The 12,253-nt window shown below is 46.1% G+C and overlaps 1 protein-coding gene across 3 annotated transcripts in view; it reads right to left on the reverse strand.

Moving 5' to 3' along the window:
• abca4b (ATP-binding cassette, sub-family A (ABC1), member 4b) overlaps positions 1-12,253 on the reverse strand; it is a 155,438-nt gene that overhangs the window by 100,365 nt on the left and 42,820 nt on the right. For all 3 annotated transcript variants that reach the window (XM_080195254.1, XM_080195255.1, XM_080195253.1), the window contains exons 7-11: positions 8,906-9,103; positions 8,053-8,142; positions 5,957-6,197; positions 2,137-2,276; positions 482-598 (exon numbers count right to left, since the gene is read on the reverse strand). In XM_080195254.1, the coding sequence (XP_080051380.1) occupies positions 482-598; positions 2,137-2,276; positions 5,957-6,197; positions 8,053-8,142; positions 8,906-9,103 (786 nt within the window). The remainder of the gene's footprint in view (positions 1-481; positions 599-2,136; positions 2,277-5,956; positions 6,198-8,052; positions 8,143-8,905; positions 9,104-12,253) is intronic.

The following is a 12,253-nucleotide window of genomic DNA, read 5'->3' on the forward strand; positions in this document are numbered from 1 at the left end:
TGTGGGTCTGGAGTCACATGTGAGCCAGACCCGATAAGGGTGGCAGATTTCCATCCCTAAAGGACAATGACAACTATTGACAATGGTTCCACGATCATCGTTAAAGTTTTCATTCCAGACTTCTATTGAATTCAAATTTCACCATTGGTGGGACTCGAACCTGGGTCCCCAGATCTCACTCTGAGTCTCTGGATTACTAGCCTATCGACAATGCCATTGTGCCACTGCCTCCTCAGGAGAGCAGCCATGATCACGATTGACATGATAAGGACATTCAAAGCACAGGTTTGGAGAAAGAAGAACATGCTACCAAGACCAGATAGGGAAAACAATGGAAGTAGGAAGATATTAAACATCTTTAATCTGTTGCTGTCTCTGTCACAAAGCATTCAGGATAACCACAGTGGCAGAAGCTGAAGAGCTGGGAGGTTACTGGTCGGCAGCGACACTTTGCTCACCTGTCCTCATGGCCAGTACTTACTCGTATTATATTTATCTGTACGCTGTTCTGGAAAAAGTCCCAAATCTGTGGCTTCACCTCCTCCCAGATCTTTCCAATCCTCTTAAGTCTGTGCAGTTCCTCGAAAGTGACATTAGCCTGTGAAGAAGATTCAACCGACACGTGTTGTTCTGCGCTGCATTTAAACATTTCATGGCCTTACGCATGTAACTCGGGACTGAAGAGGCCCTCCTTCTGCTGGACTGCGGACTGATCATGCATCTGAACCGCTGTTAACTCAGGGTGAGCAATATTAAAAATTATATTCGTGCTTCTCTGAAATAAAATATTTCTGTAAAGACATTTCCAATGAAAAAAGGGATAAGGCGATGTGGGAGGAGAGGGATTTGAGACCAGGGAAGAGATCAGCCATGATCTGATTGAGCGGTGGTGGAACAGGCTCGAAGGGCTGAACTTACCTACTTCTGCTCCTAATTCCTCTCCCCCTACAATGGAGCAGGTAAAATAAACTGACATATTCAAGAAAGATGAAAAAGGGGCTTCTTTAAAGTGCAGTAAACCTGTTACATGAATCTGTTTCTGATAATATGTATTCTGACTGGGTGTGCACTGTGCTTTAAACTCAATGTAGGGCTGCCTGGCCTTTTCAATGAGATCCACCACGTGCCTGGTTGGTAATCAGAGATTCTGCAGCATGCGGCACTATTTACCAGCTCCCCCCTGTCTGAACAAGGATCTTTTCAAAGTGCTAACAAACCAGAGAGACATACATCTATCACTATTGCATAGAGAAAATGGCATTTTACCTAGAAAACAGGCGATGAAAAGTTCATCCAGCAAACATTCATCACACTGTGGCACATCAAAAAATATTGTTCAAACTGTGCACAATCAAACTCTCTCACATAGAATCCCTCACATGCAGAAGGAGGCCATTCAGCCCATCAAATCTGCACCGACTCTCTGAAAGAGCATCTCACCTAGCCCCTCCCCCACTGCCCTATCCTCGTAACCCGGCACATATACCGGCACATTCACCCAACCCACACACCTTTGGGCAATTTAGCAACCCACACATCTTTGGACAATTTACGGGCAATTTAGTATGGCAAACCCACCTAACCTGCTCATCTTTGGATTGTGGGAGGTAGCCAGAGGAAACCTACGCAGACACAGGGAGAAGGTGCAAACTCCACACAGGCGGTGACCCAAGGTCGGAATCAAACTCAGGTCTCAGGCTTTGTGAGACAGGAGTGCTAACCACTGTGCCGCTGCACTGCCCACATCCGATGAGGGAAGCCATGATTGAACAATAGAAGCTGTAGCTAATAGGGCTAAGTGTCTGCTTTCAGTTGACTTTCCAATCACCAAGTCACTGGAACAATATTCTTCTAACTATTACACCAAATCACATTCTAACTTATCCAAAGTTTGCACCCACACCACTAGGGCAATACTTCCCTTCAATGGTTGCATTTGTGCATTGTATTTTTTTAAAATCACACAATTAAATTTAGCCCATAATTGACATTATGTATTGAATAAACCTTCATGACATGTTCCTCTGAAGAGATTAGGATTTTGCAAGGAACAGAGGTATAATACTATTTAGATGCAGCGCATGCAATCTTCGAAAATTAATCACCAAAATCAAGTAAAAAATCGTGTGTTCTTACATTTTTGATCAGCTGCCGAGTTGCTGGGGAATCAGGGGCAAACAGGATCTTTCCCATCAGGAGCGGTTTCAGCATGTTCCAGATGATCTTGGTTGTGGGGTTGGACTCCATGTTTTGACTAATCGCGTTACAGAAAGGAGCTACAGTGAACATTTACCAAACTGTAGTATTAGTGCGATCACAGATCTGATTCTTAGCTTCAGCAAAGCTGACCACAATTACACAGAATCCTGTCTATCTGCATTCACTGCATCTGTTTTATCCCCATTCCACCACCATCAACATCCACCTCCCTCTCTCCCTCTTCTCTCTGAAGGTGATGGCCAACATTAGGCAAAGGCCATTTACCTGTGGCTTTCTTTTCACTTGTAACACAGGAGGGGAAGAGATAGCAGCCTAAGAAACTAGGGAGGAAGACAGGCTCAGGAATCGCTTTCAATCCGTTTGCGTATCCAATAGGATTTTCCAAACAGGAGCAGATCTTCCCGCTTGTTTTGTGTTTAGTCTATGGCTTTTGTGCCCTATTGATCCCCATTTAATGTCCGCCAACTCAGTCTGGACTTGGGATCACACCTGATACCATTACTCACCTCTATGCTTCATTATACAGTGCTGTGAATTCACCAACCACATTTAAAGTTTACTAGTGGCACAGTTATGCTTACATTAACACTGCAATGAAATTACTGTGAAAATCCCCTAATCGCCACACTCCGGCGCCTGTTCGGGTACACTGAGGGAGAATTCAGCACGGCTAACCCACACGCCTTTCGGACTGTGGGAGGAAACCCACGCAGACATGGGGAGAAGGTGCAGACTCCACACAGACAGTGACCTAAGCCAGGAATCAAACTCGGGTCCCTAGCATCAGTAGTGCTAACCACTGTGCCACTGTGCTGCCCTATATAATTCCCCGCCTGGCATTTCTATTATAGCAAAGGTTTATGTGTCAAAGACTAGGGATAGTATTTTCCCATCGGGTTCCTGAACCCTACTCCAGGGGGAAACAGTCTCAATTTTTAACACCCCTTTAATGGGCCTGCGAATGAGCTTGTCATCCAATTAGGGATGGTGACCACTCTCCTGAAGCTGTGGGAATGGGTGAGCTTCCAGCTCGAAAGGTAAGCTGAGTAACGGAGAGGATACATCAAAATAGAGGGTCCTTACTCCAACTTTTTTTAACTTTATTTTCAAAAATGGATCTTGCACCCAGATATTGTAAGCTGGGTTTTATTTTATTCATTTGTAGGAGTCCATTAATGACCACTGGGTGGCCAGCATTTATTACCCATCTCTAGCTGCCTGAGGACAGTTGAGAGTCAACCACATTGCTGTGGCTCTGGAGTCACATGTAGGCCAGACCTGGTAAGGACATCAGATTTCCTTCCCTAAAGGTCATTAATGAACCAGATGGGTTTTTCTGACAATCAACAATGGTTTCATGGTCATCAGCAGATTCTCAATCCCAGATATTTTTTAATTGAATTCATATCCCACCATCTGTCATGGCAGGATTCGAGCCCAGGTCCCCGGAACATTAGCTGAGTTTCTGGTTTAATAATCTGGCAATAATGCCACTAGGCCATCGTCTCTCCATGTGGGATGGTTGTGGCGGCTTTGGGGCAATCCTACTACAGGATGTCCTCCAGCTCTTCCGGGGGGGGGGAGGGGGGGGGGGGTGGTTGGGTGGGGGGCAGAGTCTGCTTAGAACATTGGTCTATCTCCATGGTGACAGCTCCAAGGCATCTAGACTGGCACTCAGTGCCTGTGGAGACCTGGACCCCAACGGCAGAACCCAGCTGGCCTCCTTCTTTGGTCTCAATAGGCTCTTCCAGCACCATCAGCTATCTCCCTGTGCGGGTGGACAATCCATCCAACTTCCCATTTTCTGTCCATGAAAATGGTTGGAGGTGGGATAGAATGAGGGAGCCAGCAGTGGGAGTGGTGGGTTGAGTGTTATTAACTTTTGCCTGCCTCAATTCCTGGCCCCCGGGTGGTGGGGCACAGGGAGCGATGACTGAAGATCTTGCCCTGGGAATCACTGATCCAGATCCTAATGGTTCAGTGGATATGTGGGTAGCCATAATGATTGGTTATTTCAGTTGGTGAGAGTGGAGGAAAGAGAGTTTTCCAATCCCGCATTCAAACCCAGAGCTGTCCAAGTTAAGTAAACTCCAGAATCAATGTGTTAATGCACATCTTAGCTCAATAAAATTTAAATATCAAATTCTAAAGGGTCACATTTTGGTTCTTCAGATCCTGGGCTGGATTTTCCAGCATGTTTGATTGGTGGGAGCGCTCATTAAAAACACTGTGTGATTTGTCCACTGCCTCCGTGCCCACCCCCTGACCTGTCTCCCATTCCATTTCAATTGATTTGCAGTGACCTGCTCGCTCTTGGGCCTACTGAGGCCTTGAATTACTGACCACTTTACTGCCCTTCCAGTCCTGCTCATCATTTTGCCGGTGCAGGGACCCCCACTCGGGTCCCCAGTGCCCATCAGGGCATAAGGTCATAGTCTCTTCATTAAACAGCCCCCAGCCTCTCAAATCTGGTTCCCTTCACTGTGATGTGGAGATGCCGGCGTTGAACTGGGGTAAACACAGTAAGAAGTCTCACAAGACCAGGTTAAAGTCCAACAGGTTTATTTGGTAGCAAACGCCACCAGCTTTCACAGTGCTCCGAAAGCTAGTGGTGTTTGCTACCAAGTAAACCTGTTGGACTTTAACCTGGTGTTGTGAGACCCCTTCACTGTGCACAGTGGTTAGCTGCTACCTTACAGTGCCAGGGACCCTGGTTCAGTTCCGGCCTAGGGTCACTATCTGTGTGGAGTTTGCACATTCTCCCTGTGTCTGCCTGAGTTTCCTCTGGGTGCTCCGGTTTCCTCCCACAATCCAGCAATGTGCATGTTAGGTGGATTGGCCGTGCTAAACTGCCCCTTAGAATCAGGGGGATTGATTAGTGGAGTAAATATGTGGGGTTATGGGGATAGGGCCAGGGTGAGAGTAGAATCCTAAAATCATAGAATCCTACAGTGCAGAAGGAGGCCATTCAGCCCATCGAGCCTGCACCTATCACAATCCAACCCAGGCCCTATCCCCATAACTCCACGCATTTGCCTCAGCTAGTCCCCCTGACACTAAGGGACAATTTAACATGACCAATCCACCTGACCCTCACACCTTTAGAGTGTAGGAGGAAACTGGAGCACCCAGAGAAAACCCACATATACACAGGGAGAATGTGCAAACTCTGCACAGGCATTAACCCAAGCCGGGAATTGAACCCAGGTCCCTGGCGCTGTGAGGCAGCCATGCTAACCACCGTGCCACCCCAACTGATTGTTGTCAGTGAGGCTCGGTGGGCCACATGGCCTCCTTCTGCATTGTAGAATTCTATGACCCTCCCCACCCTCTCAAAACCTGGCCCCACCTGCTCTTTATGACCCAGGCTGGGGCCTACCAGGCAGACCCCACCGACAGCCTGGACTGCCCTTCAGTTCGGCTTCCATAACCTCTGTGTTCTGGCTATAGACCACCCGTGGCCTTTGCTTGAACCTGACTCTGACTGGAGAGCAGATCTAGAAAGCGTGACCCCCCCCCCTCCCCAGGTGGGGGCAAGAATCTCGTTCTGAGCCAGTTAAAACCCTGAGAAATGTAAAATGGCTGCAGGGCAGATGGGCCTTTTTCACGAACAGCCTCTCAGCTGACTTTAGCTGATGGAACACAAGGACCCCCAAACCTCCAGCCCCCAACGTCCACACTCTTTTCCAATCTCCAATCGCCAGAGAACATGTCAGCTTTTACAGGGAACACTTACTGGTCGTGTAATCGTAAGTATACTTTGACTCTTTCTTTGTGTTGTTAATTCCGAGGAAAGCCTTGTAATTGTTATCTTCATACCAGTTGAATGAGAAAACGCGAGAGCCTCCTTTCTCAGGGTAACCGCAGATTAGATTCGATAAGAGCTCCATCAACTGACTGAATGAAGCCGGGCCTTCCTCGGAAAACAGTGAGTACAGCACCCGGAGCAGATCCTGAAAACTGTCCCTTGCGATAAACTGGGGAGGAGAGAAATTAAAAGCAAAATCATTCTAACGATCACTCGTGCTTTGAATAAATATATCAGTCAGAGAAGCTGGAAAGAGAAAATCAAAACAGAAAATGCTGAGAATGTGAGGCAGAGCTGTGGAGGAAATAAGAATCATAAAATCCTTACAGTACAGAAGGCGGCCATTCAGCCCATCGAGTCTGTCCCAACCACAATCCCACCCAGGCTTATTCCTGCAACATTTACCCTGCTAATCCCCCTGACACTAGGGTCAATTTAGCCTGGCCAATCCACCTAACCCGCACATCTTTCGGCTGTGGGAGGAAATCGGAGCACCCGGAGGAAACCCACGCAGACATGGGGAGAATGTGCAAATCCCACACAGACAAAGACCCAAGCTGGGAATCAAACCTGGGTCCTTGGCGCCGTGAGGCAGCGTTGCTAACCACTGTGCTGCCGTTAATGTTCAGAGGGAGACAGGAAATGTTAGCATGAGATTCTGCTGCACTTCATTTATTTTGCCATCAGTCTGTAGTGTCCAAACACAGGGTGGGATTTTCTGGCCCTTCCCACTAGCAGGATCTTCCAGCCCCACCGAAAGCGACCCCCACCCCCACTGCTACCCTCTCCCGTGGTGTGTTTTGGACCAGACGCCAATGGAGAGCTGGCTCTACTGCTGGAAACCTTGCGACTGGGGGTGAGGGGAGCTGGAGAGTAGTATAGAGCGCATAGTATTCAAAGGTTTATACCAATGTTGGATTCAGTTCAAGATGATTAAAGGATTGAACAGGATAGGTTGAGAAAAATCGATTTCCTCCAACGGGGGATGAAAAGTTACCCTGGAGTCTACAGGATTTAAAGATTAATCTCCAGGATAATGATCTGACCAACCTGGGAGACAAAGCATAGGTATCAAGGTTTTCTTTGCATTTTTCTGATCATGTTTGATTACTATAGGGGATAGGAGTGGCATGGTGGCACAGTGGTTAGCACTGCTGCCTCACATCGCCGGAGATCTGGGTTCAATTCCCAACTTGGGTCACTGTTTGTGTGGAGTTTGCACGTTGTCTGTGTGCATTTCCTCCGGGGGCTCCAGTTTCTTCCCACAGCCTGAAAGACCTGCTGGTTAGGTGCATTGACCTGAACAGGAGCGTGGCGACGAGGGGAATTTCACAGTAACTTCATTGCAGCGTTAATGTAAACCCTACTTGAGACTAATAAATAAACTTTAGGGCTCAGGTGGAATTGTCGTTGGTGCAGGTGTGATGGGCTCCTGAGCTGTAGGGATCCTGTGATTAACTATTTAAAAGTAAGGCTTATTGACAGACTTGTCAAGAATCGCCCAGTCACATGATGTTGAGGTGAGATGTTTTTCGATCGGGATTTGGATGATTCACAATGAGTCCAGCAATGAACAGGTTAGGCACTGAATACCGGAATGTGCTGGGAAGGAATGGGAAAAGGTGGTGGGGAGGAGCTGGAACACACCCAATCAGAGTTGGAAATCCTACTGTGACCTCCCAGGTGAGGGTTTGTCTCCCAAGAGGGTCTGCTGAGCAATAGGTTGGAGCAGATTGTTACTTCCAGCACTGGACCCCCATATAATCATCTGACAGGAATCGCACTCCCACAATGAAAATTGCCCCATTGTATCTGACTGCAAGCAAAATTCATTTCTTAAGTTTCATCTCAGTTCCATGCGGGTGTGAGCCCATATATTTCAGAGCAAGTTGACCTGACCATCCAACTCATGGGCTTGAGTGAGGAGAATTTGGAGTTTTTGGTATCACTGACAACGATAGGATGAGTGAACTTATTATGAGTGCCCTTAAACACAAATAGGGAATGGGTGATTATTTCCTTACCTCTTCTAATAGGGGCGATGCATCATTCATAATTCTCATCCAGAGACGCAGATCTATCCCTTCTGAATAAGGGTCTAGCACTCTTGGAAGCTGAAAAGACACAGCACGTTTACATTAGAGGCCTAGCTAAGGATCAGACAGGATGCTGAAGCTGCAAACGGTCTGGTCCTTCACTACCTTACTTCTATAGCTCCTCCAGTCCTATAGCTAACCACCCCCACGCCGATCTCTCCATCCCTCCAAAACTGGCCTCTTGAGCATTCCATCGTCCCACCACCCAGTGACAGACAGGCCTCGAATATCAAAGTTGCACACTCTGGAATTCATTCCCTAAACTCCTTTACCTCTCCTCCCTTAGGATTATCCCTTCCTGGTAGCGTTCCTGTCTGAATATCCGAATAGATGTCGATGATCTATGCTACCTTGAAACTATTGAGGATATTTGGAAGGAAAAACACAATTAGAACATAACTAAAACAGAAAATGCTCGAAAATCTCAGCAGGACTGACAGCGTCTGGGGAGAGAGAATAGAGCCAACGTTTCGAATCTGGAAGACTCTTGATGTATTATGTAGATATGATATTTCTACATTTGTCCTATCCTGTTACAAAGGGATTATATTCAATGCCAAGACGTTCAAAAAGTTAATAAACAAATAATCTGCATTCGTAAGTGAACTCATAATTGCATCCTGGCATTTAGGTAGACATGAAAGTAGGTGTCCTCACAGTGCCACTTAACTCACAGATATCAGTACAGATAATCCACACAAGGCAAAAATACATGTAGTAAAGACACTTGGTAGCAGGCTCCATGCTTTTCAATAATAAATGGGCAGAATAATGGACCTACTGTTTGAAAGAGTTTAAAGAAATCCACGTTTGCATAAAGTGCATCTTCCACTCTCTGGAGCCGTTGCTGGGAGAGGGCACACATTCCATTCAGAACACTACGCATTCCCCAGTGATTCAGGAAGATGAGGAAACGTTTCAGGAGGACCTGGCTACAGGCTATATCCTTGAGGGCTAAATCCGGAACTCCGTAAGCAAACTAGAAGTAAACGGGACAAAGAAGAAGAAGAAACGTTAGTTGACAACTTCCAAGACGCTGAGAAAACTCATTCTTTATCAACAAATAACTTTCATTGTCAGGGTCTCACGCTAAAAACATAGGAGTTTTGAATATATTACGGAAGAGAAAGAATTCTTTGGGAGTGGAAGCTGCTTAGGTGCTCTGAAATGCTGTAGATCTGGGGGATATCAAGGCCGAAAATGATTTCTTTATAAAGTTCTCCGGTTTTACAATTCTGAGATATAATTGGAAACTCTGATCTTTTGGCTGGCCTCCTGCCTCCAATTACTTTCGAGCTCCCCCAAACCTTTGCTGCCTGATCTAAGACTTGTTCATCCATTAAACACAGAAACATGGAAGATAGGAGCAGGAGGGGGCCATGTGGCCCTTCGAGCCTGCTCCACCATTCCTAATGATCATGACTGATTATCCAACTCAATAACCCGCTCCTATTTTCACCCCATATTTTTGGAACCCCTTTTGCCCCAAGGGTTATATCTAACTCCGTCTTGAAAACATACAAGGCCCGATTCTCCCATCCCAACATGTCGTTTGGCACCTTGGGTTGGGTCCCGGGCTGGCCAGCGACTGAGCTGGCCACAAACTAAAGTCTGCACATGCGCAGAGTTGTGGAACTGCCAGACTCCAGCATGAATAGGCCCCTCCCCCCCCCGAGCTTTTAGTGATATTCACGATTGTGACCCCTGGAGTGTACAGAATGTGGGAGATTGAGTCTAAGTTCCCAATGAAAAAAGAATCGTGAATTACAGCATTTTTCCCGCTAATTCAGCACTTAGAATTCTTTGGCGAGAAGCAGGCCCACAATGTTTTGGCCTCAACTGTTTTCTGTGGTAAAGAATTCCACAGGCTCACCACTCTCTGGGTGAAGAAATTTTTCCTCATCTCTGTTGTAAATGGTTTACCCCATAACCTCAGACTGTGACCCCTGGTTCTAGACTTCCCTGCTATCGGGAATATCTTTCCTACATCTACCCTGTCCAGTCCTGTTAGAATTCTACAGGTTTTGATGAGATGCCTCCTCATTCTTCTGAATTCCAGCAAATATAATCTTAGCCAACACAATCTCTCCTCAGGCATCTGTCCCACTATCCCAGGATTCAGCCTGGTAAACCTTCTCTGCACTCCCTCTAGAGCAAGAACATCCTTCCTCAGATATGGAAGCCAAAACTGCACACAATATAAGAACATAAGAACATAAGAAATAGGAGCAGGAGTAGGCCATCTAGCCCTTTGAGCCTGCCCCGCCATTCAATAAGATCATGGCTGATCTGTCGTGGCTCAGTTCCACTTTCCCGCCCTCTCCCCATAACCCTTAATCCCCTCTCTTATCAAGAACCCATCAACCCGCTTCTTAAAAATATTTAGCGAGGCAGCCTCCACCACTTCAACGGGCAGAGAATTCCAGAGATTCACCACCCTTTGAGTGAAGAAGTTCCTCCTCAACTCCGTTCTAAACCGCCTCCCCTTTATCTTGAGGCTGTGCCCCCTAGTCCTACTGTCTTTTTTGAGCGGGAAGAGTCTCTCCACCTCTATCCTATCCATCCCATTCATTATCTTATACGTCTCAATGAGATCTCCCCTCATTCTTCTAAACTCTAACGAGTACAAGCCTAACATTCCAGGTCCGGTCTCACCAAGACCCTGTGTAATTGCAGCACGATATCCCTGCTCCTGTACTCAAATCCTCTCGCTATGAAGGCCAACATACCATTTGCCCTCTATACTGCCTGCTGCACCTGCTTGCTTACCTTCAGTGACTGGCATACGAGAATATCCTGGTCTCAGTGCACATTCCCCTCTAACAATTTATAGCTATTCAGATAATAATCTGCCTTCCTGTTTTTGCCACCAAAGTGGATAACCTCACATTTATCCACATTATACTGCAACCTGCCATGCTTTTGCCCACTCACTCAACTTGTCCAAATCACACTGAAGCATCTCTGCATTGTCCTCACAGCTCAGCTTCCATTCTAGCTTTGTGTCATCTGCAAATGTGGAGGTATTACATTTAGTACCCTTATGATCATTAATATGTATTGTGAATAGCTGGGGTCCTAGTACTGATCCCCACGGTGACCCACTAGTCATTGCCTGCCCTTTGGAAAGAAGTCCTACTCTGTTTTCTGTCTGCCAACCATTTTTCATTCCATCTCGATACATTTTCCCCAATCCCATGCGCTTTAATTTTACACGCTAATCTCTTATATGGGACCTTGTTGAAAGCCTTGTGAAAATCCAAATAAACCATATCCACTCGCTCTCCCTCATCAACTCTACTTGTTACATCCTCAAAGAATTCCAGTGTAGATTTGTCGAGCATGATTTCCTTTTTGTAAATCCATGCAGACGCTATCCAATCCTGCCACTGTTTTCCCAGTGCCCTGCTATAAAATAGTTTCCAATGGACTCGAGTATTTACATTAAATCCTTTGTGATGGATGCCAGCATTCTCACTTATGCTGTGCTCATTGACCCACATTGTTCTGGCAACAGCTCAATTTTAAAACTCTCATCTTTCAGTCCAAATATTTTCATGACCTGATCCTTCCCCACCTCAGTAAACATGTTCAGGTCAGGCTGGTCCCCTCAGACCTCTGCACTCCTGGTATTTTGCGCACACTTGAATTTCATTGTTTTACTGTTGAGAGCCTGTGTCTTCTGTGCCTGGTGCCTAAGCTCCGTGATTTCCTCCCCAACCCTCTCAATCCCTCCAGCTCTCTTTCCTCCTTTAAGCTGTTTGTTCAAACTACCTCTCTTTTTGATTTGATTTGATTTCTTATTGTCACATGTATTATAATACAATGAAAAGTATTGTTTCTTGAGCGGCTGTACAGACAAAGCATAGTGTATATAGAGAAGGAAAGGAGAGAGTGCAGAATGTGGTGTTACTGTCTGCAACCAAGCTTTTGGTCAGGTTAGACTGTTGTTGCCAATTGCCTTGGGACATTTTACTGAATAATGACTATGGTTTCACTCCTAGATATAAATAGAAGTTATTGTTGACGCGTGATTTGATGTAACCATCTTCTTTTTAACAAATTCCACCAAGTTTCTTCCAGCCAAAAATATCTGGAGAGCAATGCAGAATGATTCTGGTCAGTGTTA

The sequence above is a fragment of the Carcharhinus amblyrhynchos genome, chromosome 9, assembly GCF_965287045.1.
Source record: "Carcharhinus amblyrhynchos chromosome 9, sCarAmb.v2.hapA, whole genome shotgun sequence".
NCBI classification, from domain to species: Eukaryota; Metazoa; Chordata; class Chondrichthyes; order Carcharhiniformes; family Carcharhinidae; genus Carcharhinus; species Carcharhinus amblyrhynchos.